Source organism: Triticum aestivum, chromosome 7B, assembly GCF_018294505.1.
Source record: "Triticum aestivum cultivar Chinese Spring chromosome 7B, IWGSC CS RefSeq v2.1, whole genome shotgun sequence".
Classification (NCBI taxonomy): Eukaryota; Viridiplantae; Streptophyta; class Magnoliopsida; order Poales; family Poaceae; genus Triticum; species Triticum aestivum.
This window is the reverse complement of record NC_057813.1, coordinates 250,303,796-250,331,284: the sequence shown is the minus strand read 5'-3', so window position 1 is coordinate 250,331,284 and position 27,489 is coordinate 250,303,796. Positions and strand designations below refer to the sequence as shown.

Sequence of the window (27,489 nt, the reverse complement as noted above, 5' to 3'; positions counted from 1 at the left end):
GAGACTGGCATTGCCTAGCCATATGTCTTCTCAGAAACGAATTTCCGACTGCCCTTTATCGCAAAAGACCCAAAGCGAAAGAGATGTTTCTTTGCCGCCATTAGACGAGCTCAAAAGTGCGAGTCGCCAGGTTTCCAATAGGCCCGAGCCACTGCCTTTTGGTCTAGATACTTGTTGCACAACATGGTTTGCCAAACACAATCCTCAGTAAGAAGTTTGAACAACCATTTACTAAGTAGGGACACACTCTTGACCTACAGGTCATGAATTCCAATGCCATCTTGGTCTTTAGGCCTACAAACCATGTTCATTTGACCAGCATGTACCTTTTTTCAGCATCTTCTTGCCAAAAGAATATACATCTAAAATAGTCCAGTCTTTACACCGCCGTTTATTTACATGCTATAGAGAAGAAGGAGCGGTCCACTGGGAAAACGAAATACTTGGTTGAGTGAAAAGAAGGGCACGTAGGACAGTACACCCACCCTCCGAGATCGCGCACGAATCCCGAGGGCTGCACCCCGGATCACACACACATGCCGATGCCTCCGGGTGTCAAGATATCTAGCTCAATCCCACGCTTCCCACTTCACCTCTCCCTCCAGCCATCGCGCGGCAAGCGTGACCTCCCCCCCAGCCCAGCCAGTAGCCACGGGCGGAGCCGAGAGCCAGCGTCTTCCTCGCATCACTCGGTGCCACTGCGCGCCTCGCCAGCTCCCGTAATTCCGGCGCGAGCGCGCGCACACACTGCCGGAACGAACGGGGGAGCGATGGGGCTGCTGTCGCACCGGGTGGAGCGGTCGGAGCTAAAGCCCGGCGACCACATCTACACATGGCGCGCCGCCTACTCCTACTCCCACCACGGTACGTGTGAATTGCATGTTGGGGCCGCCATCCTTCTCGCCGCATTTCGCGTTTCCGGGCGGCTAATTCGGCGGAGAGAGGAGTGTTGCTTCGACATCGGTTTTGCCTTGCTCGTTCTGCTCTGCTCGTGCTCTGCCTCTGCTTCCATTCCCTCCCTACGTACGTCCGCGAGCAGATTCTCGCAGTTAATCGCGCTGGGGTGTATTTGCAGCAGCTTAACCGTACTGCTATGTTCTGCCTTGCTCGTTCTCGGACCTGGAGGGAATGGAGTGTTGCTTCGACACCGGTTTTGCCTTGCTCGTTCAGCACTGCTCTGCTCGTGCTCTGCCTCTGCTTCCATCCCCTCCGTACGTACGTCCGCGAGCAGATTCTCGCAGTTAATTACGCCGGGAGCAGCTTGGCCGTACAGTAGGCTCAGCGTCCTCGTCGGCTTCCCTAATAGCGGACGCGTATTTCTGTCGGTACGCTTCTGGGTCCCGTCGAATTTGCTGCATCCTTGATTGGCTTTACTAGCTGTCTAGCTGTATTGTATACAGTCCCCAAATTTAATGACCGAACTAGTAGCAGTACAATTGCCCAAGCGGATCTTGCTTCAGTTTGCAACTTCGCAACGTGCTTTGGCAGAAAAGATAATAGCCACTCGGAAGTATTTTAGATCAGACACTGACAGAATTTGACGATCCAAACGGACTCGATATGCCACGCAGCGAAAAGAAAAATAATGCTACTAGCTCACCTGCTCTACAATTCTCTTTTCTGTGCAACTATAACTCAGAACTGTTACCTAGACTAACTGTTGGTGACTGATGATCTAACACAAACTGTTGGTGACTACACATGTGTAATTTTCCAGTGTTCAAGTGTCGATCTTAGCATCCATTTACTTACCTTTATTACTTGTGACCAAAGTGACCCTCTTTCCACTTTGATGCCTTCATGCATCTTCTTCTTCTTCTTCTTCTTCTTCTTCTTCTTCCAGCTAGCTGCTGCGTTACCATGACTCTTTTACTTTGCATCTTTTTCCATTTTTAACCTTCTTTCGTCAGCCGTAATTTAATCCACACTTGGGAACATAAAGGACTCTTCTTCGTGGTGTCGCTATGCGCTGGCTACATGCAGGGACATCATGGTACTTTTTCCCTTGCATTTGCAGCCATCGTTCCCAGCTGCTCAAGTGACAATTATACAGATGCCCTCCTTGGACATATGTACCGGAGGACATACATGGGGACACGGGGTCACTCTCCACATGTCTAAACCTGCATAAAAAAGCTGGCATGTTTCCGAGTAGTAGTATTCATTTGTAGCCATTCAATAAGGAATTAAGATAAAAAGCAAAAAAAAATGAATAGAGAATGTATGTGTGTAGCGTGTACTATGGTCACTGATGAGTGAATTTGTTCTATCTCGAATTTCATGTCATGCTCAATTTCTTCAGGTATTTACGTCGGCGGAAGCAAGGTGGTGCATTTCACAACGAAGAAAGAAGCGGGAACGGCGGGCCTTGACTCCGCCGTGGCTATCTCGAGCCTCATTTCCGCCGGCTCACCCGAGTGCCCGACCTTCCCGGACTGCGGCTTCCAGCTCCCCGACAGCGGTGTCATCCTCACCTGCCTCGACTGCTTCCTCCGCGACGGCGCCCTCCACGGCTTCGAGTACGGCGTCCCTCCCGCCGTGTTCCTCGCCAAGCTCCGCGGCGGGACCTGCACCACCGCCGCGTCCGACCCGGCGGATGCCGTGGTGCACCGGGCGATGTACCTGCTCCAGAACGGGTTTGGCAGCTACGACGTGTTCGAGAACAACTGCGAGGACTTCGCGCTATACTGCAAGACCGGGCTCCTGCTGCCGCCGGAGAAGGGCATCGGGAGGAGCGGCCAGGCGGCCTCCGCCGTCGGCGTGCCGCTGGCGGCGCTCTTCTCGACTCCGTTCAGGCTCATGTCGGCCGGCCCGCTGGGCATGGCCGCCGTCACGGCGGGGATGTACTGCGCCGGCAGGTACATCACCGACATTGGGGTGAGGAAGGACGTGGTGAAGGTGGAGGTGGAGAACCTGTCGGCGCATCTGGGCTTGCGCCGGGCCAAAGCCGAAGAAGAATGGGTGAAGAAGAAACAGCAGCCCGCTAAGGTGACGACGAGGTTGCTGCCGCTGAAGAGGAAACGTGACAGTGATTTGCATTTGCAATCCGTGAAGTGACCAGGAGCTGCTGTTGTGATTCTTTATGTTTGATCTGTGTGATAGTTTGGAGTTTGTACTTCACGGAATAAGCCAGTAAGGCCGAATAGTGCAGTATAGATATCGAAGGTGAAGTCTTTTTACTTGAGCAATTCACTCTGTATCATAGGAACTCATCTTCTTCCCTGTTAGACGTGTCAAGGAGTTTGCGTAGTTGGACGACCAGGCTATAATCGGTTAGCTTTATATAGTTTAATTATCTGTTTCTGCTCTGTGAATTGCATAGATCATATAATTATCTGTTTCTGTTCTGTGATCTCTCTTATTCATCTATTGATTCTCTTCGAGCATTATTTGCCAATTAGCCTGCCATCACCCGCTACGTTACGAGTACATGCCCACACAGTGGTGGTCCGACAAAGTTTGTCAGTGGGGCTGAAAGTTTGAGTGGAGATTTTATTGTGTGTGCCCTCTAAAGAATTTTTATATATATTTCCCTTGAGCGTCCAAAAGTATTTTAGGAATTTTAGTCGGGGCCTGCCTGCCCCCCGCTGAGCCCTCTGTCGGTCGGTTGAGCGAGCCCACAACAAAATCCACAAAGTGCTCTCCATTCCTGAAGTATTTCCAGGACTGATGACAACAGCGTAGCATGTCGGTGCTGTCTACTTTCAGGTCAGGGTCAGTAGTAGTCAGTAGAAGTACTCAGTAGCAGATGACTCGTCCAGAGCACATGCATGATTCCAAAATGACAACTTGGGGCATGCAGAATCTCATCGAAGCCGCAAGCGAAACTTCACCCTCGCTAACCTTTGCCCACGTGAGATGATGCGAGATCTCGATGGATGGATGGATGGATGGATGGAGGAGGAGGAACATGCATGGTAAAGATGGCTGTTGTTTCTTCTGAATTTACTCGGATCGGATGCCCTGCCCTTAACTTTAATTTTCCTCTGTGTGTGTTCCTCTGCCTTTAATCATTGGCCTCATAGACTCTCTCTCACCAGTCCTATTGCTTTGATTCTCATTATTTTAGCAAAAGGCTGGTCATGTCGTGGATGATTGAGATCTGGGTGTTGGTTGATCCATCGAAGCAGGTAAGGAAAGGGCCAGCTCAGGACCATTGTTACAGACTGGTAAGACAATCAGACAAGTTACAGACTACTTGTCACTAATAGTCAGTAGACTACGTGTTATATATACAGCAAACTTGTCCTCTGCCGGCTTGTCTCAGTGATTGAAGTATATAGAATAGGAGAGCATGTGATTAGGACGTGTTTGCTCGTTGTCAGATTCTTTAATTATGTGTGGCAAGTTCTAAGCTTGTGGCTCGACGCAATGGGGTAGGTGTAGAGCTCTGTAAAGTATTGGATTATAGATGGGCTTTGGCCCATATAAGATAATAATATCTGGTTAATCTTGTTGACTATAATGTTTATTTAGGAAATATAGGATAGTGTAGCATTTATTTCACCTTGCCTTCGAGCATCTCCAGCTGCCTCCCAAGAAGCCCCCAGGAGCTCTTTTTCAGTGCCGGCGGACAAAAAAGTCCCAGCCACGCCCCCACGATCTTACTTTTCGCGGATCAGTCAAAAAATACAGCCGGCGAGCCCAGGCGAAACCCAAGATCCTGGGGGCAGCTGGGGGGCACCGGCGCTATTTTCTTTGCCTTTCTGGCCCACTGTCGATGACTTTCCCACACCAAGCCAAACAAAACCACGTCCTTCTCTCACCCACCATGTCCTCTCTCTCCCACTTTCTCTCTCTCCCTTTATCCCTTTCTCTCATCCCCTCCCCGCCGCTCGTGCTCCCGATCCAGAGCGTCCCGGCACCGTTGCCTCGACCCCCCCCTTCGCCCGCTGCGTAGCCGGCTGCTGCAACCCACGACGCCGCCAGCCTCGGCCCCGGCCGCTACACCCCACCGCGCCGCCGCTGCACCCAACGACCTCAGCCCCGGCCGTTGTGTGTTCTTCCACGGCCGCAGCAATGGTGGCCGACAGAGTCAAGGCGGCCATGGGCTTCCGGCGCAGCCCGGCCATGCCCAAGACCTCCTCCACCACCTCCTCCCGCAAGACTTCGGCACCAGCACCGTCGCAGCATGCCGTCCCTGTCCCGGCGGTGGCGCGACCGCAGAAGCCGACGCCGGGGCAGCAGCCCTCGGGCCAGTGCTCGCCCGCGCCGCCCAGCTCCGGGGGCAAGGGCGGCGGCAGCTCCTTCCCGTGCTCCTTCGCACGCTACTTCGGGGTCTACTTCCCGCGCTCCTCCGCGCAGGTGCAACCGGCGTGCGCGGCCACGACGCCCGAGGCCGCCGAGCTCTCCCGCCTCATCGAGGAGCTGCAGGAGCGCGAGTCCCGCCTGCGCACCGAGCTGCTCGAGCACAAGATCCTCAAGGAGACCGTCGTCATCGTGCCCTTCCTTGAGACCGAGCTAGCCACCAAGAGCAGTGAGATGGGGCCGTGCAGGGATGCCCGGCTGCGCGTTGAGCTTGACGCCGCTGGTGGAGGAGGCGGTCCTCGGTGGTTACGAGCACAAGAAGGCCGTGGGCGCGGGTGTGCACCTGCTCCTGGGGGCGCAACGAGTGGAAAAAAATTCGCCCCAGAACAAAATTTTCACCGGCAACCCCCCAAACGGCGAAAAAATGCCTCCTGGGGCGCAACGGCTGAAGATGCTCTTATACTCCAAGATGGTCATGTACTCCTATACGTACGCAATGGGGTAGGTTTAGAGCTCTGTAAAGTGTTGGATTATAGATGGGCTTTAGTCCCTATAAGACAATAATTCTTAATTAATCTCTAAGGCCTATTTAGATGCATGACAAGTGGCGAGAAGTTTAGTACCATACTGTTACACTAAGAAGAGCGAGACTTCTTTATAAGGGCTGCTGTGCCACATGCCATTGGGAGCTTGGGAAGAGGAGTTGTACACACACGCTCCTCCTCCTCCGTCGCCTCGCCTCGACGCGACGCGTTGGCCTAGCCAAGTAGAGGCTATGATCCGTTCATCCCCTATTTGCTCGTTATATTTTCAACAATCCCAAAACCTTATGTTAGGCACTTCTTCAAGGCTTCGCCGCTACTCTGAAACCGGAGAAGTTTACTGGGACGCATTAAGGCTTGCCAGACAAGGACCACCTTGTGGCTCACTACGATGAACGTGTTCTAGGTTGGTGGTGTGTCTCCCATCGAAACAATTGCTCCTGAACAGGAGAAGGCATTTAGGAAGGCAGCCACCACCTTTGTCGTAGCAGTTCTGAGTGTGATTGGAAACAAGTTGGTTGACACATATATTCATATGTGGGTTGCCAAAAACTTGTGGGATGTGCTCGAAGTTAAGTTCGGCGCAACCGATGCTGGAAGCGAACTGTATGCCATGGAGCAGTTCCATGATTACAGGATGGTTGATAACCGTTTTGTATTGGACTAAGCTCATGAGCTACAGTGCATCGCTAAGGAGCTGGAGCTCCTGAAGTGTGAGTTGCGGACAAGTTTGTTGTGGGTTGCATTATCGCAAAATTCTCTTCTGGATGGAGGAATTTTGCTACTTCTCTCAAGAACTTGAGACATGAATTCTCTGTTGAGGATGTCATCGGTCATCTAAGTGTTGAGCAGAACATGAGACCAAAGGACTCACACGTGAAAGGGGCAGAGGGTTCTTCTAGCGCCATTGTGATGTAGAAGAATTTTCACAAGTTCAAGGGAAAGAACACTGTCCAGCAGAATACTACCTTCAAGAAAAAGGGTAAGAAGAAATACAAAAGGGACTTTTACATTTGTGCCCTTAACTCAAACCCACTACTCAAATTTACCCCTAATTTCAAAGCATGCTCAAATTTGCCCCTTTGCCGTTAGGTGCACCTATAGAAATGCCCTTCCGTGCCGTTACCGTCCAGTCAAAGGACCTTGGCCGCTCTTTGGACGTTTGCTGGACATTTTGCTTATGACTCCATGTGTCACTTACGGGTGGGCCCACTCTGAAAAATAAATGAAAAAACTCTTTCTCTCACCCTCTCTCTCTCACACACACACTTACATGTGGGGCCAAAGTAGAAAAAGGAAAGAAGAAAAAAAGGGAAAACTCTCTCTCTCCTACCGCACGACCGGACAGCCACTCTCTCCGCTCTGGTGAATCCCGGTCCATCGATCCGCGCCTCTGCCGCCGCGGGCTCTCCAGGCGTCGCCGCTGGCTCCCCAGGCGTCGCCGCCCTCTTTCACCATCCCCCTCTCTTCCTTTCCCCTCACCCTTCACCCTCTGGCACCACCGCATCCAAAACAACTCCAACGATGCAACGACTTCTTGCACGTGGTGGTTGTCCTTCCCTCGAAGAACGGATGTGTCTTGGAGCTCCAATGAGGCACCCTGACCTTCTCCACCAAAGGGATTGAATGTATACAGACGTAGATGATGTCGTCAACACCATCTTCTCCAACTCCTTCTGCCCCTCGCCGGCCCCGATTTGCGGCCTCTCGTGATCTATAGAACCCAACGACTACACCTACATCCCCACGGTGATCCCCTCTTCCTTTCCCTTGACCCCAAATGCTCGATTCCTAGCTTTTGGTGTCGTCCTTGTGAGGTTTGCCTCGTCCTCCGCCATGGCTGCCGGGCATGGACATTCCGTGCTTCCCTGGAAATGTTTTGTTGTGTGGGTGCTCCAGAGGCTCCCGTGAGCAAGCTTCTACGCATGTGTGCATGCCTTCCCTGCCCCGCCTCTGCAGCTTGCTCCCGGTGCATCGCCGCCATTCACGAGATCACACCGGAGTGTAAGCTCCGGTTGGGAGGCTGACTGTGGCCCACACTTAATTAGCACAATATATTTATGAGGTAAAACATAGCTGAGCAATGGACCCCACACTAAATTAACACAATATATTTACATTCTAAAATAAACAAGTCACTAAAAAATTCTTTTTCTGTTTTACCTAGTTTGGCCCCACATGTATGTGTGCGAGAGAGAGGGGTGAGAGTAAGAATTTTTTCCATTTATTTTTTAGAGTGGGTCCCACCTGTAAGTGACACATGGAGTCAGGGGCAAAATGTCCAACATAAGTCCAGATAGCGGTCAAAGACCATTGACTAGACGGTAACAGGGTAGAATGGCATTTCTATAAGTGCATCTAATGACAGAGGGGCAAATTTGAGCATGCTTCAAAATTAGGGGTAAATATGAGTAGTGGGTTCGAGTTAGGGGCACAAATAGAAAAGTCCCAAGAACAAACAGTGAAGAAAAAACAGTGATGGTTGCTTTACTTGTGGTCCAGAGAAACATTGGGAAAACAAGTGCCCAAACAAATACAAGAATCCAGGACAGGACTCCAAGTCTGTCAATGTGACTATGAGCAACAATGATGGGGTATCTGGGTATGGTAATCTATTTACTGTACTTTCAGTTTGTCAATCCAGAAATTGGTGGGTTGACACAGGTGTAAATATTCATGTGTGTGTGCTGATATGTCTTTGTTCTCTTCTTACCAGGTCGCACGAGATTGCTTCGTCCTGATGGGGAATGGCTCGCATGCTTCTGTTCATGGTGTTGGCATGGTAGAATATGAGTTTACTTCAGGAAAGATCGTGCAACTGAAGAACGTGCAACATGTCCCCGCCATCAAGAAGAATCTCGTTAGTGTCTCCCTTCTATGTAAAGAAGGGTTTAAGTTAGTATTTGAGTCCAATAAAGTAGTCATATCTCAATATGGACTGTTTGTTGGAAAAGGGTATGATTGTGGTGGTTTGTTCCACCATTCCGTAGCAGTTTTTTGTAATAAAGTTGTGAACCAAATTCATTCTAGTCTGAACAAATCTGATGTTTGGCATTCACGTCTTTGCCACGTTAATTTTGGTTGTATTACGCGGCTACCTAAGATGGATTTAATCCCGAGTTTCACTTTAGCCAAGGCTCTAAGCGACATTAGTGTGTGCAAGCAAAGCAACCTCGTAAGCCTCACAAGCTTGCGAAGGGGAGGCACCTAGCACCACTAGAGCTCATACATTCAGATCTATGCGAGATGAATGGTGTGTTGACTAAAGGTGGAAAGAAATATTTCATGATGTTGATTGACAATTCCACTTGATTCTTCTATGTTTATCTGTTAAATACTAACGATGCGGCTCTACACTACTTTAAAATCTATAAGGCGGAAGTTGATAACCAATTTGAAAAGAAAATAAAACTGATTGTGGTGTCGAGTACTTTTCTAATGAGTTTGATTTACTCTGTGCGGAACATGGTATTATTCATGAGAGGACGCCTACCTATTCACCCCAGTCAAATGGGTTTGTCGAACGAAAAAACCTACTCTAACATATTTGGTTAACGCCATGTTAGATACATTGGTTTTATCCAAGGCATGGTGGGGGGAGGCTGTATTGACATCATGTCATGTCCTGAATAAAGTTCTCGCGAAGGATAATGAGACTACTGCCTATGAGCAATGGGAAAAGAAAAGAACTACAAACTCTTACATGTGCACTTGGGGCTATTTGGCGAAAGTCAATGTGCCGATAACCAAAAAATGTAAGTTGGGACCAAAGACCGTGGAATGCGTTTTTCTGGGCTATGCCAAGCATAGCGTTGGCTATAGATTTCTAGTGGTGAAATCTAATGTACACGACTTAAAGATCAGTATGATCATGGAGTCTAAAGATGCTACATTCTTTGAGGATATTTTCCCCATGAGAGATATGCAAAGCACTTCTAGACTTGAATCCTATGAGACTCCAGAACCTGCCATTCTGATGGAATATTATGATAAAAAGTGATGAAAGTTCCATGGAGGATGACAAGTAAGCTCATGTTAGGATCAAGAGACAAAGGACTACAAAGTACTTTGGTGATGATTTCCTCGTATACCTCATGGACGATGACACTCCTAGTTCCATTTCAAAAGCTTATCCATCATCGGATGCTGACTATTGGAAGGATGCGGTACATAGCGAGATGGATTCCATCTTGGCTAATAGGACATGAGGGATCATTGATCGTCCTTACGGTTGCCAACGATTGGGATGTAAGTGGGTGTTGAAAAGGAAGCTTAGGCACAATGGTACTGTTGAAAAGTACAAGACTAGGCTTGTGGCCAAGGGTTATACCCAGAAAGAAGAAGAAGATTTCTTTGATACTTACTCACTTATGGCTAGACTAACAACCATTCGAGTGTTACTCTCGTTGCCTGCCTCGCATGGTCTTCTCATTCATCGGATGTACGTTAAGAAGCTTTCCTTAACGGAGATCTAGACAAGGAAATTTACATGCAACAGCTAGATGTCTTCGTAGTAAATGGCCAGGAAAGAAAGGTGTGCAAGCTATTGAAATATTTGTATGGCCTAAACCAAGCACGTAAGCAATCGCATGAGAAGTTCAATACAACTTTGACATTTGTTGGCTTTGTTGTTAATGAAGCTGATAAATGTGTATACTATCGCTATGGTGGGGGTGAAGGAGTTATACTATGTCTATATGTCGATGACATACTGATATTTGGGACTGACCTCAAAGTCATGGAGGAGGTCAAGGCTTTTCTTTCTATTGAACTCAAGCTACTTAGAGATACTGAGGGTGGAATTACACTTTTGCAATCCCACTATGTTGAGAAGATTTTTAGCCATTTTGGATATTCGGAACACAAACCTTTTGCAACACCATATGATCCTAGCGTGCGGATTCAAAAATTCGAAGGCATGACTATAGATCAATTGAGATATTCTCAAGTGATTGGTTCACTCATATACCTAGCTTCTGCTACTCATCCTGACATCTCATTTGTTGTGTGCAAACTGAGACGGATTGTTTCCATTTCGAGAGATGTGCATTGGCATGTTGTTTAGTGAGTGATGCATTATTTTCATGGTACTCTAAACCCAATTACACTATTCTGGGTACCCGACGGTACTTGAGGGGTATAGTGATTTGAATTGGATATCTCATGCTGATTAGATGAAAGCCACAAGTGGATATGTCTTCACACTCTGTTTCCTGGAAGTCTTGCAAGAAGACTATCTTAACGGGATCGACTATGGAAGGAGAACTCACAGCATTAGACACATCATGTGTCGAAGCAGAATGGCTTCGAGAGATTTTGATGGATTTGCCAATGGTTGATAACCCAATCCTGGCTATCGTTATGAACTGCGGCAATCAAACATTGATTGCCAAGGCTAAAATTTCAAGGGATAACATGCAATCCACAAAGCACATAAGAAGAAGATTAAAATTCGCCTGGCATTCTAGAAACTCTGGAGTAATAGCATTGGATTACATCCAAATGGCTAAGAATCTGGCGGATCCGTTCATGAAAGGGCTATCATGGATTATGAGAGAAAATGCATCAAGGGAGATGGGCATAAGACCCACGTAAGTTGCCATGGGGGTAACCCAACCTATGTAATCGGAGGTCCCGTTAATTAGGACCTGGGAAAACAATCTAGAAGTCAAATGAGGAGAGTATCCTTACTAACACACTCCATTGAATTAGGACCTGGGAAGGAACCTACGAGGTCGGTTCGGAGGACACTGGTTGGATGTGATCCGAGCTGGACTTGGAACATGACTGAGTAGACTTTGGGCTTTAGGATCTGTGCAAGGCCCAAGTGTTGAGCCCATGACGGTTGCCTATAAATAGTGGAGGTACGACACACTTATTCAGTTGATCGCTTTGGTGCTGTCACTAGGGTTTGCATGTGTTGCGAACAGACACCTCCACTCGCAGCCGGTTGTGTGATCGGACCTAGCAGTCTGCCGCATGACATTCCTCCTGCACGCGCGAATACCGTTAGAGGCGGTGCACTTGTGCCACTCCGACGAACCTGTTCGCAGGATCCGATCGGCTACATGGCAGACCGGCAAGGAGGAGACGACTCCGGGAACGCGAGGTGACTCCGGGAACGCGCTGCCTCAACTCTACTTCTGCTGCACGGCACTGCACGTCTAGTGGTAATGATTTGTGACCCATCTCCCTTAGCATGTTCCTGGTTGTTCTGCGTGTAGGAAATTTAAATTTGCAGTCGACGCACCCTACCGTAGAACACAACACCTCTCTGTGTTCTGCTTCCGGCGATCCCATCCCGACGTCCATGTGCACGATTGGTCAGGAGAGAAGGTGCCTCCGGAAACCTCTCTTTCGAGATCCTACCCAGGAGAACGGCAATAAGGTTCTGGGCAGCGTCTCAAAACGCGACTGCTCGCGACGTGTCCCCGTCTCCATATGCCTTTGCTTCGACTACTTCCCCTGCATCGGCCTCATGGATGATGACGTCGCCGCCAACAAGTAGGCAATGGATGACGCTGAGGCTGTGCTGCCGCCGCTGCATTGGCCTGGACAATTGGAGTGTATGATTCGTTCATCCCCTATTTGCTTGTTCATGTGCTAGCCGTATATATGTTGTTCATAGATGTTTTGGTTCTATGTATTGTATGTGCTCACATGCTTAGGTATCGGTATGAGTTGCGTACATGATTGCCATGCTTACTATTCAATTGTGGATTAGTCTAATCGAAAAGGTGCCGATATTTTCAACATAGTGTTGCAAAAAATAGTGATGACGAACTAAAGAAGATAGAAAAACAGTGGCAGTCAGGATGGGTCATGAGCATACCAGCATGGTCTATCGTGGGACAGAGCTTCACTCCTTTAGGCACATGTCAGAAGGTTTGGTACATGAGGCAGAAAGTGATCCGGTCCGGGTTGCTCATGAGAATAAGTTTGACGATGTGCGAGAGGGTGCTAAAAAACTGAAGCATTAACTAGAGGTAGGTTTTTGTGTCTAGAGGACAAAGTGTTGCAAACCAACATCAACACACAACAAATTCAAATCATTACTTGTTAACATGCAAGGGCACCAAGCCATTAGGGTTTCCCATCCCTCCTGCCACCGCTGGTGCCGCCACTGGTCTGCCTCATCTCATGTGGCCTTAGGGCCATGGAGGTGCGGTGGATCTCAGCCCTTGCTGGCGGGAGGGCACTATTTTTGGATGTCCTTTTGAGTTTTGTTAGGGTTTGTGTCCTATTCAAATAGGCAAGGCAGCGGCGTCTCTCTAAAGATGAATAAGGTTCTCCCCACCTAGAACCCGTCTCATCGATGCTTGTAGCGTCGTCGGAGGGCGTGTGCGGATTTGTCTTAAGTGGCTCTCGTGGGATTTGGTCGGTGCGTGTCTTCGATGGATCCATGTGCACTACAAAAAACACTTCCGTGATGATACATGTTTGTCATAGTAGGTCACATTTTCTGTCATGCATGTATACCCGTGATGATTTTATGACAGAATCAAGATAGTCATACATGTGCTGTCGTAGAAGTGTTCCTTGACAATACTCAAATTATCATCATGGAAGTATCCACTTCCATGACGATAACTGGCATGTCATGGAAGTGTTTTTGTCAAGCACAACCGACATGTGGCATACACCATAACGGGTCGTCGTTAAGCTATCAGGTTTCAGTTTGGATCCGATAACCTGTTAACAGGCTAGGCCAATGGGGATTTTCCATGTGTAACATTCTCATTGGTCAAAGGAACCACGTGTCAGCTAGGCGTCGCAAACAGATGTCAATCATCCAATGGATGTGACGGGCCTATGAAAAAGTGACATGTGGCATGACCCAACAGTGGCCCATTTAGGTTAAAAATGCTATCCCAGTCAAAGGCCCACAAGATTTGCTCAGGTACTGGTGGCCTAGCCCACTAACGGCTTGCTTAAACATGTCCCACCGCCAGATCGGGCTCATTAATAGTTCGCTCAGTCTTTGGGCCCCATTACGACCCAATGAGTTTTTGGCCTATTAAAAACCCAATGTAGAAATGGTCCCATTTCAGTGCGGTGAGTCTTTCGGCCTGGTAATGGACTGATAACCCACAAGTATAGGGGATCGCAGTAGTTTTCGAGGGTAGAGTATTCAACCCAAATTTATTGATTCGACACAAGGGGAGCCAAAGAATATTCTCAAGTATTAGCAGTTCAGTTGTCAATTCAACCATACCTGGAGAACTTAGTATCTGCAGCAAAGTATTTAGTAGCAAAATAGTATGGAAGTAACGGTAATAGTGGCAAAAGTAACAGTAGCAGTTTTGTAGTAATTGTAACAGTAGCAACGGTAAACTAAATAAGCAAAGCACAATGTGTGAAAAGCTCGTATTCATTGGATCAGTGATGGATAATTATGTCGGATGCGATTCCTCATGTAATAGTTATAACATAGGGTGACACAGAACTAGCTCCAATTCATCAATGTAATGTAGGCATGTATTCCGAACATAGTCATACATGCTTATGGAAAAGAACTTGCATGACATCTTTTGTCCTACCGTCCCGTGGCAGCGGGGTCCTAATGGAAACTAAGGGATATTAATGCCTCCTTTTAATAGAGTATCGGACCAAAGCATTAGCAAATAGTGAATACATGAACTCCTCAAACTACGGTCATCACCGAGAAGTATCTCGATTATTCTCACTTCGGGGTTGTCGGATCATAACACATAATAGGTGACTATAGACTTGCAAGATAGGATCAATAACTCACATATATTTATGAAAACATAATAGGTTCAGATCTGAAATCATGGCACTCGGGCCCTAGTGACAAGCATTAAGCATAGCAAAGTCATAGCAATATCAATCTCAGAACATAGTGGATACTAGGGATCAAACCCTAACAAAACTAACTTGATTACATGGTAAATCTCATCCAACCCACCACCACGGCGGTGAGCATAATGAAATTGGTGATGGAGGATGGTTGATGATGATGACGACGACGAATCCCCCTCTCCGGAGCCCCGAACGGACTCCAGATCAGCCCTCTCGAGAGAGATTAGGGCTTGGCGGCGGCTCCGTATCGTAAAACGTGATGAAACTTTCTCTCTAACTTTTTTCTCCACGAAAGCAAGTATATGGAGTTGGAGTTGAGGTCGATGGACGTCCAGGGGGTCCACGAGGGGAGGGGGCGCTCCCCCCACCCTCATGGACAGGGTGTGGCCCCCCTGACATTGATTCTTTCGCCAGTATTTTTTATTAATTCTGAAAAGTTGCTCCATGGATTTTCAGGTCATTCCGAGAACTTTTATTTCTGCACAAAAATAACACCATGGCAGTTCTGCTGAAAACAACGTCAGTCCGGGTTAGTCTCATTCAAATCATGCAAGTTAGAGTCCAAAAGAAAGGCAAAAGTGTTTGGAAAAATAGATACGACGGAGACGTATCAACTCCCCCAAGCTTAAACCTTTGCTTGTCCTCAAGCAATTCAGTTGACAACTGAAAGTGATAAAGAAAAACTTTTACAAACTCTGTTTGCTCTTGTTGTTGCAAATATGTAAAGCTGACATTCAAGGTTTCAGCAAAGATTATGAACTAACCATATTCAGAATAACACTTAGGTCTCATGTTTACTCATATCAATGGCATAATCAACTAGCGAGCAATAATAATAAATCTCGGATGACAACACTTTCTCAAAACAATCATAATATGATATAACAAGATGGTATCTCACTAGCCCTTTCTAAGACCGCAAAACATAAATGCAGAGCACCTTTAAAGATCAAGGACTGACTAAACATTGTAATTCATGGTAAAAGAGATCCAGTCATAGTCATACCCAATACAAACTAATAGTAATGCACGCAAATGACAACGATGCTCTCTAGCGGGTGCTTTTTAATAAGAGGGTGATGACTCAACATAAAAATAAATAGATAGGCCGTTCGCAGAGGGAAGCAGGGATTTGTAGAGGTCCCAGAGCTCGATTTTGAAATAGAGATGAATAACATTTTGAGCGGTATACTTTCAATGTCAACATAACAACTATGAGATGTCAATATCTTCCATTCTACACACATTAAAGGCGGTTCCCCAATTGAATGGTAAAGTTTATACTCCCCCACCACCAACAAGCATCAATCCATTGCTTGCCCGAAACAACGGGTGCCTCCAACTAGCAACAATCCTGGGGGAGTTTTGTTTAATTAGTTTGATTTGATTTGAACATGGGACTGGGCATCCCGGTGACCAGCCATTTTCTCGTGAATGAGGAGCGGACTCCACTCCTCTTGAGAATAACCCGCCTAACATGGAAGATGCAGACAGCCCTAGTTGATACATGAGCTATTCGAGCATACAAAACAGAATTTCATTTGAAGGTTTGGAGTTTGGTACATACAAATTTACTTGAAACGGCAGGTAAATACCGCATATAGGAAGGTATGGTGGACTCATATGGAATAACTTTGGGGTTTATGGAGATTGGATGCACAAGCAGAATTCCCGCTTAGTACAGGTGAAGGCTAGCAAGAGATATAATCCACCATGAACATGCATAAATACCGTGAAGTCATGAACATGCGAAAGCGACCAACTGAGAAAGCGACAACAGTCATGAACATGCATTAAAATTAATCAACACCGAGTGCAAGCATGAGTAGGATATAATCCACCATGAACATAAATACCGTGAAGGCTATGTTGATTTTGTTTCAACTACATGCGTGAACATGTGCCAAGTCAAGTCACTCGAATCATTCAAAGGAGGATACCACCCTACCATACCACATCACAATCATTTTAATAGCATGTTGGCACGCAAGGTAAACCATTATAAGCTCCTAGCTAATTAAGCATGGCATAAGCAACTATAATCTATAATTGTCATTGCAAACATGTTTATTCATAATAGGCTGAATCAGGAACGATGAACTAATCATATTTACAAAAACAAGAGAGGTCGAGTTCATACCAGCTTCTCTCATCTCAATTAGTCCATCATATATCGTCATTTTTGCCTTTCACTTGCACGACTGAATGGTGTGGATAATAATATAGTGCACGTGCATTGGACTAAGCTGGAATCTGCAAGCATTCAATTCAAGGGAGAAGACAAGGTAATATGGGCTCTTGGTTAAATCAACAATAATGCATATGAGAGCCACTCAACAATTTTCATCATGGTCTTCTCCTCTCGACCCCCAAAGGACAGAAAAGAAATAAAACTATTTACATGAGAAAGCTCCCAACAAGCAAAAGAATAACGAGAAATCTTTTTGGGTTTTCTTTTAATTACTACTACAAGCATGGAAAGTAAGCTAACTATTTTTTTGGTTTTTCTTAAGGTTTATCAAACACACAAGAAGAAAGGTAGAAAAAGAAAATAAACTAGCATGGATAGTACAATGAAAAAGTATGAGCATCGATGACTAGAATGAGTGTGTGAACATAAATGTAATGTCGGTGAGAAATACATACTCCCCCAAGCTCAGGCTTTTTGCCTAAGTTGGTCTATGGCCATGGATCATGGCTACTCTCTCCGGTATACTGAGGAGTGTCATCATACTACCACTGGCTGGCGATCTCCTCTGGATCCCACTAATAACAGGATGGTCAATAAGGGTCAAGTGGTGGTTCCGGCTCAGGCTCAGGAGCTGATGTCTGGCCATGGAGCGCATAGACGGCCTCCGGCAAGATGAGGTAAGGGCCTGCAGTTAAATCAAACAAAGAGGGCGCAGGCAAGATAATAGTCTCACTGTGTTTCTTATGAAATCTCAAATTATACAAAAGCATCTTATCATCATTTTTAACAATAAACTCATGTGCTACCATGCTCTTTTAATCTAGAAAGGTAGAGGGCAGCAGTTTTTCCTCTTTCTGAAAATGCCTAATAGGTATCCTGAAATGTTTAGCAAGGCGTGCAGCATAGATACCTCCAAAGATCGGGCCCCTTGTACGGTTCAGGCTTAATCATTTAGCAATAATAGCGCCCATACTAACAGAGTTATCACGAAATAAAGCATGGAACAAAATAATAATATCGGGAACACTAAGGTTTCCACAGTTTCCGCGACCAATTAAGCATCGACTAGCAAATATTGCAAAGTAGCATAAAATAGGAAATTGTATGCTAGTAATTCTTGCATTGGAAACCTTCCTTGTTTCTCCTACAGTAATAGTATCAATAAATCCATCCACATATTTATGATGTGGTTCCTCTAAGCTGCCCCCGAAGGGTATCTTGCAAACCGTGAAAATTTCATATAGTGTCATCTCCCTAGCCGCATCATATAAATGAAACTCTACTGAAGGAGGTGATTTATTAGAATAAAAGTAGAAATTTTGCACGAAAGTATTGGCAAGTAAGAGATACTGTTCGATTTGGTCGTGGAGGAAGTCGGTGAGGCCTGCATTATCAATCAATGAATAAAAATCATCATGAATCCCGACTGCTCTCAAGAAATCATCACAAGGCCATTCACACGGCCGTACTTCCGCCACACGAGGAAGATTATACTTGAGCTTTTCATTCTCCTTAGCTTGTTTATCCTTAGAGCCTTTGCTAGAAGAGCCCCTCAAGAAAAATATCTTCATCTTTTTACTGAAAATTTCTGAAATTTTTAGTAACTCAAAATAAAAGTGAACCAAACTCAATATAATTGATAGCAACTACTCCCACAAGGGCCTAGAACCTATATCATGCATTAGAATTACTTGGGACCATATAAATTTGACATGCAAGCTCAAAAACAGGGTCACCTAGGCAGCAAAAATTTGCAATGAATAAAGCACTAGAACAAAAACTAATTGGACCATTGGAGGAGTCACATACCAAAGAACAATCCCCCAAAGCAGTTTTGTGAATGGAGCTTTGAGCAAGCAGATCGAAAATCGCAGCAAAATGAGCTAGAACTCGTGCTTGAGTTGGATGGTGATTTTTTTGGGAGGAAGATGAAGTGTGTGGGTGCAGGAATAATTGGAGGGGGACCACCGTGTGCCCACAAGGCAGGGGGCGCCCCTGTAGGTGTGGGCGCGCCCTGGACCCTCATGTCCAGGTACCGGCTCTCCCTGCTGTGTTCTCAATGCCAAATATTCTCAAATATTCCAGAAAATATCATACTAAATTGGCAGGGCATTTGGAGAACTTTTATTTTCGGGATATTTTTTATTGCATGGATAGTTCAGAAAACAGACAGAAAAATACTATTTTTGCTTTATTTATTCTAAATAACAGAAAGTAAAAGGAGGGTACAGAAGGTTGTGCCTTCTAGTTTCATCCATCTCATGCTCATCAAAAGGAATCCACTAACAAGGTTGATCAAGTCTTGTTAACAAACTCATTCCAAATAACATGGAACCGGAGAAATTTCGAATAACACTAGGTTACCTCAACGGGGATATGCAAATCCCCAATAATAAGAATATCATATTTCTTCTTGACAGTAGGAAGAGGAAATTCAAAACCTCCAATAATGATAGTTGGAATTTTTCCAATAGAATTGATGCTATGAACTTGAGGTTGTTTCCTCAGAAAGTGTACCATATGCTCATTATCATTAACATGAAAAGTGACATTGCCTTTGTTGCAATCAATAACAGCCCCTACAGTATTCATAAAGGGTCTACCAAGGATAATCACCATACTATCGTCCTCGGGAATATCAAGAATAACAAAGTCCATTAAGATAGTAACGTTTGCAACCACAACAGGCACATCCTCACAAATACCGATAGGTATAGCAGTTGATTTATTAGCCATTTGCAAAGATATTTCAGTAGGTGTCAACTTATTCAATTCAAGTCTACGATATAAAGAGAGAGGCATAACACTAACACCGGCTCCAGGATCACATAAGGCAGTTTTAACATGGTTTCTTTTAATGGAGCATGGTATAGTTGGTACTCCTGGATCTCCTAGTTTCTTAGGTATTCCATCGTTAAAAGTATATTTAGCAAGTATGGTGGAAATTTTAGCTTCTGGTATCTTTCTTTTATTTGTTATATTATCTTTCATGTACTTAGCACAAGGATTTACTTTAAGCATATTAGTAAAGCGCATACGCAAAAAGATAGGTCTAATCATTTCAGCAAAGCGCTCCAAATCCTCATCATCTTTTTTCTTGGATGGCTTAGGAGGAAAAGGCATGGGTTTCTGAACCCATGGTTCTCTTTCTTTACCGTGCTTCCTAGCAACAAAATCTCTCTTATCATAACATTGATTCTTTGATTGTGGGTTATCAAGATCAACATCAGGTTCAATCTCTACATCATGATTATTGCTAGGTTGATCATCAACATGAACATTATCATTAACATTATCACTAGGTTCATGTTCATCACCAGATTGTGTTTCAGCATCAGAAATAGAAATATCACTGGGATTCTCAGGTGTGTCTACAACAGGTTCACTAGAAGCATGCAAAGTCCTATCATTTTTCTTTTTCTTCTTTTTAGAAGGACTAGGTGCATTTAAATTATTTCTCTGAGAATCTTGCTCAATTCTCTTAGGGTGGCCTTTAGGATACAAAGGTTCCCAAGTCATTTACCCGTTCAAGTAGCCACTCTAACAGCAAAGTCATGTTTATTATTTAATTCATCGAGCAAATCACTTTGAGCTTTAAGTACTTGTTCTTCTTGAGTGGTAACCATAGAAGCATATTTACTAATGAGTTGAAGTTCACCTTTAACTATAGCCATATAATTACTCAAGCGTCTAATCATGTGAGCATTACTCTTTAATTCTCTACCAACATAAGCATTGAAATTTTCTTGTCTATCCATAAAGTCATCAAATTCATCCAAGCATTGGCTAGCAAACTTAGTAGATGGGATTTCAACCTTATCATATCTGTAGAGAGAACTTACCTTTACTACCTGTGTCGGGTTATCAAGACCATGTGTTTCTTCAATAGGTAGTATATTAATACCATGTATTTCTTCAACAAGAAGTAAATTCTTAACATCTTCAGCTTTAATACCTTTTTCTTTCATAGATTTCTTTGCCTCTTGCATATCTTCAGGACTGAGAAATAGAATACCTCTTTTATTCGGAGTTGGTTTAGGAGTTGGCTTAGGAGTTGGCTCAGGAATTGGCTCAGGAAGAGTCCAATTATTTTCATTAGTCAACATATTATTCGATAGTAATTTAGCTTGATCGACTGTTCTTTCTCTGAAAACACAACCAGCACATCTATCCAAGTGGTCCTTGGAAGCATTAGTTAGTCCATTATAAAAGATATAAAGTATTTCATTTTTCTTAAAAGGATGATCAGGCCAAGCATTAAGTAATCGGAGAAGCCTTCCCCAAGCTTGTGGGAGACTCTCTTTTTCAATTTGCACAAAATTATATATTTCCCTCAAGGCATCTTGTTTCTTATGAGCAGGGAAATATTTAGCAGAGAAGTAATAAATCATATCCTGGGGACTACGCACACAACAAGGATCAAGAGAATTAAACCAAGTCTTAGCATCACCCTTTAATGAGAATGGAAATATCTTAAGGATATAATAGTAGCAAGATTTCTCATCATTAGTGAACAGGGTGGCTATATCATTCAATTTAGTAAGATGTGCCACAACAGTTTCAGATTCATAGCCATAAAAAGTATCAGATTCAACCAAGTAATTATCTCAGGATCGACAGAGAATTCATAATCCTTATCAATAATAAAGATAGGTGAAGTAGCAAAAGCGGGGTCATATTTCATTCTAGCATTCAGAGTTTTCTATTTCAACTTAGCTAATAACTTCTTAAGATCTGATCTATCATTGCAAGCAAGAAAATCTCTAGCAGTTTCTTCATCCATAACATAACCCTCAGGAACAACAAGCAATTCATATTTAGGGGGAGAACCTTCATCATCACTATCTTCAATAATATCAGTTTCAAGAATTTCATTCTCTCCAACCCTAGCAAGTTGTTCATCAAGAGATTCACCTAATGGAATAGTAGTATCAGGCATAGAAGTAATTTCATCATAAGTATCATGCATAGTAGAAGTGGCATCATCAATAACATGCGACATATCAGAATTAATTGCAGAAGCAGGTTTAGGTGTCACAAGCTTACTCATAACAAAAGGAGAATCTAGTGCAGAGCTAGATGGCAGTTCCTTACCTCCCCTCATAGTTGAGGGATAAATCTTAGTTCTTTCGTCTTTCAAGTTCCTCATAGTGACCAGGAGATATAAATCCCAACTGACTCAAAGAATAGAGTTATGCTCCCCGGCAACCGCGCCAGAAAATAGTCTTGATGACCCACAAGTATAGGGGATAACAACAGTTTTCGGCGGTAGAGTATTCAACCCAAATTTATTGATTCGACACAAGGGGAGCCAAAGAATATTCTCAAGTATTAGCAGTTGAGTTGTCAATTCAACCACACCTGGATAACTTAGTATCTGCAGCAAAGTATTTAGTAGCAAAATAGTATGGAAGTAACGGTAATAGTGGCAAAAGTAACAGTAGCAGTTTTGTAGTAATTGTAACAGTAGCAACGGTAAACTAAATAAGCAAAGCACAATGTGTGAAAAGCTCGTAGGCATTGGATCAGTGATGGATAATTATGTCGGATGCGATTCCTCATGTAATATTTATAACATAGGGTGACACAGGACTAGCTCCAATTCATCAATGTAATGTAGGCATGTATTCCGGATATAGTCATACATGCTTATGGAAAAGAACTTGTATGCCATCTTTTGTACTACTCTCCCGTGGCAGCGGGGTCCTAATGGAAACTAAGGGATATTAAGGCCTTCTTTTAATAGAGTATTGGACCAAAGCATTAACACATAGTGAATACATGAACTCCTCAAACTACGTTAATCACCGAGAAGTATCCCAATTATTGTCACTTCGGGGTTGTCGGATCATAACACATAATAGGTGACTATAGACTTGCAAGATAGGATCAAGAACTCACATATATTCATGAAAACATAATAGGTTCAGATATGAAATCATGGCACTCGGGCCCTAGTGACAAGCATTAAGCATATCAAAGTCATAGCAACATCAATCTCAGAACATAGTGGATACTAGGGACCAAACCCTAACAAAACTAACTTGATTACATGGTAAATCTCATCCAACCCATCACCATCCAGCAAGCCTACGATGGAATTACTCACGCATGGCGGTGAGCATCATGAAATTGGTGATGGAGGATGGTTGATGATGATGACGGCGATGAATCCCCCTCTCCGGAGCCCCGAACGGACTCTAGATCAGCCCTACCGAGAGAGATTAGGGCTTGGCGACGGCTCCGTATTGTAAAATGTGATGAAACTTTCTCTCTGATTTTTTCCCCATGAAAGCAAATATATGGAGTTGGAGTTGAGGTCGGTGGACGTCCAGGGGGCCGACAAGGCAGGGGGCGCGCCCTAGGGGAGGGGGCGCGCCCCCACCCTCGTGGACAGGGTGTGGCCCCCCTGATGTTGATCTTTCGCCAGTATTTTTTATTAATTCTGAAAACTTGCTCCGTGGATTTTCAGGTCATTCCGAGAACTTTTATTTCTGCACAAAAATAACACCATGGCAATTCTGCTGAAAACAACGTCAGTCCGGGTTAGTTTCATTCAAATCATGAAAGTTAGAGTCCAAAACAAGGGCACAAGTGTTTGAAAATGTAGATACGGCGGAGACGTATCATGGACCGTGTTGCACATGGGCCATTCATGGTCCGACGCAACATTCTGCCCATTAATGACCCATGATCTCGGTAGCAACATTTCAACTTAACCTGACTTTGGGCCTATTAAAGGCATGTCATACATTTTGGCTTGTTGGTACCTCTACCAAGCTTTCAGCCTATTAAAGGCCCATGATATGATTGGGACAACCAAGGCCCAAGGTATGTTTCGGCCTGATAACGACCCATCATGCAACTGGGCCAATAATGGCCCGAGGTCTTTTTCAGCCTGCTAAAGGCCCGTGGAAGACTCTTGAAAATTGAGGCCCAACATGCTTTTCAGCCTACTAAAGGTCCATGGTGTCTTCTGGCCAATAATAGGCGAGCACAATATTCAGCCTGTTAATGGCCTGAAACTACAAGGGCCTAACTAAACATTGGGCCCACTAAAGACCCATGAGATTTATTGGCCTAGGCGTACCATGCCCATGAAGGGACCATATGACAGGTCTGTGCAGGCCCAAGTACAGCCTGTTGCAGGCTGACCCAATTATCGACCGCTGAAATGCATGCCCGTTAGAGGCGCATGTTTCGGTTTGTTCGCCTCCATCAGATTTTCACCCTTTTTCTGATAGCAATGATAGCATATACGGTAACTAGGAATTAAAAAGAAACCTACCCTATACAATAAAGAAATTATGGTATAGTAACTAAGAATAACCTACACTATACAACAAAGGAATTATGACATGTTACGTCCACTGGGCACCAAAGTTCACCACCAGTGATCGTAAAGTGCATCCAAGAAGGAGATTACAAAAAATGGGCATCAAAGGTCCTACCATTACAACAAAACAAAATTAATACTGAATCAAGCCCACTTCAACATAGTTGAAGAAACATTAGCCTTGCGCAAGCAGCTGAGCAAGGTGGTGAGACCGTCCTAGCATGCCCGTCATATCTTCCAGCTCTCACTGGTACCGTTATGTGCTATACAAACGGTTTTTACCCCCTTTCCGTGATGGAGTTTTAAACCGTTGCCTCGTCTACAGAAATAGGCTTGGTCAAGTGCTTAAAAAAGAGGTGACCCTACTGATTTCAATGAATTGCTATTTGGCCACATTCGAACAATTGGATTCGAAAGGAAAGAAAGACTATGAACAAAGAGGGCCTCTCATGATCGATTGGATTCGGCAAATAAAGTAGAGAGCCCGCCTGTGTCACCACCAGTCCATGGGGGGTCCTTCCCACATGACCCAGAGACTGTCGGGGATAGGCGAGCGGCTACTGACGATTGCCATAGAATAAATGTATGAGAAGTCGCGTATGTCCCACACATTACATCTTGACGTTACATTTCTGCCCGAGAGACATCTGAAATGATCACGCCATTATAGTCGTGTGGAAAAGGTGGATAACACAAACATTTAATCTAACAATGTGTTTGCGATAGGTACGTTATCACACACAGTTAAAAAAAGTAAAATGTGTGCGGTGCCTATACTGTCGCCAACATGTCCATTTTCATAATTGTGTGCGATAGGTATCCTATCACACACAAGCTCCATATATGCATCATCTTCTTTTTGTCCAATATTACACACGCATACATGTTTGAAACTTGTAGTATTACCATGAATCGCACACGCATATGAGAGGAAACCGTGTGTGCGCCCGTCGACCATTGCAAACGTTTCACGTCAAAGAACCATATGTTCTCTACTTTTCCAGCGCACATGTTGTTTTCTTTCTAACCGTGTGTACATTATTTTATTCGCTCATGTTTAATTTTATTTTTCCCTGTAATTTATTATTAGAATTGGAAATTTTGAAATATGAAACGTGGAATTCAAATTTTCAGGACAATGGTTCAACAACCAATCTATAAATAAAATTCTCAGTACAATATGTTCAGTAATTACAGGATTAGGTAGCAATTTACTATGATGGACCACAATATTTAGAGGCGGTAATGGTGAAGAGACAAGTGTAAATCATTTTTGCTGCCGATGGTGTTGAAGAAGCGGAATGCCCATAATGTGCCCTCATGCATGCCATAGGCACGAACAACTTTTCTCCATCGCCTTGTGACGATTGCCCACTGATACGTTCATTTTGCATCATGCTTTTGTATCGATATTTATTGCATTATGGGCTGTTATTACACATTATGTCACAATACTTATGCCTATTCTCTCTTATTTTACAAGGTTTGCATGAAGAGGGAGAATGCCAACAGTTGGAATTCTAGGCTGGAAAAGGAGCAAATATTAGAGACCTATTCTGCACAACTCCAAAAGTCCCGAAACTCCACAAAAGTTGTTTTTCGAATTAATAAAAAATACTGGGCGAAGAAAGTACCAGAGGGGGCCCACACCATGCCCACGAGGGTGGGGGCGCGCCCTACCCCCTGGGCGTGGCCCCTGCCTCGTGGGCCCCCTGGCAGGCTTCCGGTGACCATCTTCTACTATATGAAGTCTTTGACCCTGGGAAAAAATCATAAGCAAGCTTTCGGGAAGAAACACCACCGCCACAAGGCGGAACCAATCTAGGGCTCCGATGGAGCTGTTCTGCTGGGGAATCATCCCTCCAGGAGGGGGAAATCATCACCATCATCATCACCATCGATCCTCTCATCGGGAGGGGGTCAATCTCCATCAACATCTTCACCAACACCATCTCCTCTCAAACCCTAGTTCATCTCTTGTATCCAATCTTTGTCCCAAAACCTCAGATTGGTGCCTGCGAGTCACTAGTAGTGTTGATTACTCCTTGTAGTTGATGCTAGTTGGTTTATTTGGTGGAAGATCAGATGTTCAGATCCTTTATGCATATTAATACCCCTCTGATTATGAACATGAATATGATTTGTGAGTAGTTACGTTTGTTCCTGAGGACATGGGAGAAGTGTTGCTATAAGTAGTCATGTGAATTTGGTATTCGTTCAATATTTTGATGAGATGTATGTTGTCTCTCCTCTAGTGGTGTTATGTGAATGTCAACCACATGGCACTTCACCATTATTTGGGCCTAGAGGAAGGCATTGGGAAGTAATAAGTAGATGATGGGTTGCTAGAGTGACAGAAGCTTAAACCCTAGTTTATGTGTTGCTTCGTAATGGGCTGATTTGGATCCATATGTTTCATGCTATGGTTAGGCTTACCTTAATACTTCTTTTGTAGTTGCGGATGCTTGCAATAGGTGTTAATCATAAGTGGGATGCTTGTCCAAGGAAGGGCAGTACCCAAGCACCGCTCCACCCAGATATCAAATTATCAATGTAACGAACGCGAATCGTATGAGCGTGATGAAAACTAGCTTCACGATAATTCCCATGTGTCCTCGGGAGTGTTTTCCTTTATATAAGAGTTTGTACAGGCTTGTCCTTTGCTACAAATAGGATTGGGCCACCTTGCTGCACCTTATTTACTTTTGTTACTTGTTACCCATTACGAATTACCTTATCACAAAACTATCTGTTACCGATAATTTCAGTGCTTGCAGAGAATACCTTACTGAAAACCGCTTGTCATTTCCTTCTGCTCCTCGTTGGGTTCGAAACTCTTAATTATCGAAAGGACTACGATAGATCCCCTACACTTGTGGGTCATTGAGACTCTTTTCTGGCGCCATTGCCGGGGAGTGAAGAGCCTTTGGTAAGTGGAACTTGGTAAGGAAAAATTTATATAGTGTGCTGAAATTTATTGTCACTTGTTACTATGGAACATAATCCTTTGAGGGGCTTGTTCGGGGTATCTTCGCCCCGACCAGTAGAGCAAAGAGTTTGTCCTCAACCCACTGAACCTACTGAAAATGTTTACTTTGAAATTCCTTCAGGTATGATAAAGAAACTGGTAGCTAATCCCTTTACACGAGATGGAACATTGCATCCCGATTTGCACCTAATCTATGTGGATGAAGTTTGTGTATTATTTAAGCTTGCAGGTATGCCCGACGATGTTATCAAGAAGAAGGTCTTCCCTTTATCTTTGAAGGGACAGGCATTGACATGGTTTAGGCTATGTGATGATATGGGATCATGGAACTACAACTGATTGAAATTGGAATTTCATCAGA

At 44.5% G+C, this 27,489-nt stretch overlaps 1 protein-coding gene across 1 annotated transcript; it reads left to right on the top strand.

Annotated features, from left to right (window-relative positions):
- Positions 1–512: 512 nt before the first annotated feature.
- LOC123161817 (protein LEAD-SENSITIVE 1) lies at positions 513–3,347 on the top strand. Its single transcript, XM_044579629.1, has 2 exons — positions 513–864; positions 2,303–3,347. Exons 1-2 carry the CDS (start codon positions 537–539, stop codon positions 3,055–3,057), a joined length of 1,083 nt encoding a protein of 360 aa, XP_044435564.1. The 5' UTR covers positions 513–536; the 3' UTR covers positions 3,058–3,347.
- The last annotated feature ends 24,142 nt before the right edge of the window (positions 3,348–27,489 follow it).

Coding starts and splice junctions, on each gene's coding strand:
- LOC123161817 (XM_044579629.1), top strand. CDS start 537: ATGCCGATGCCTCCGGGTGTCAAGATATCTAGCTCAATCCCACGCTTC. Junction 865..2,302: donor CTACTCCTACTCCCACCACG/GTACGTGTGAAT, acceptor CAATTTCTTCAG/GTATTTACGTCGGCGGAAGC.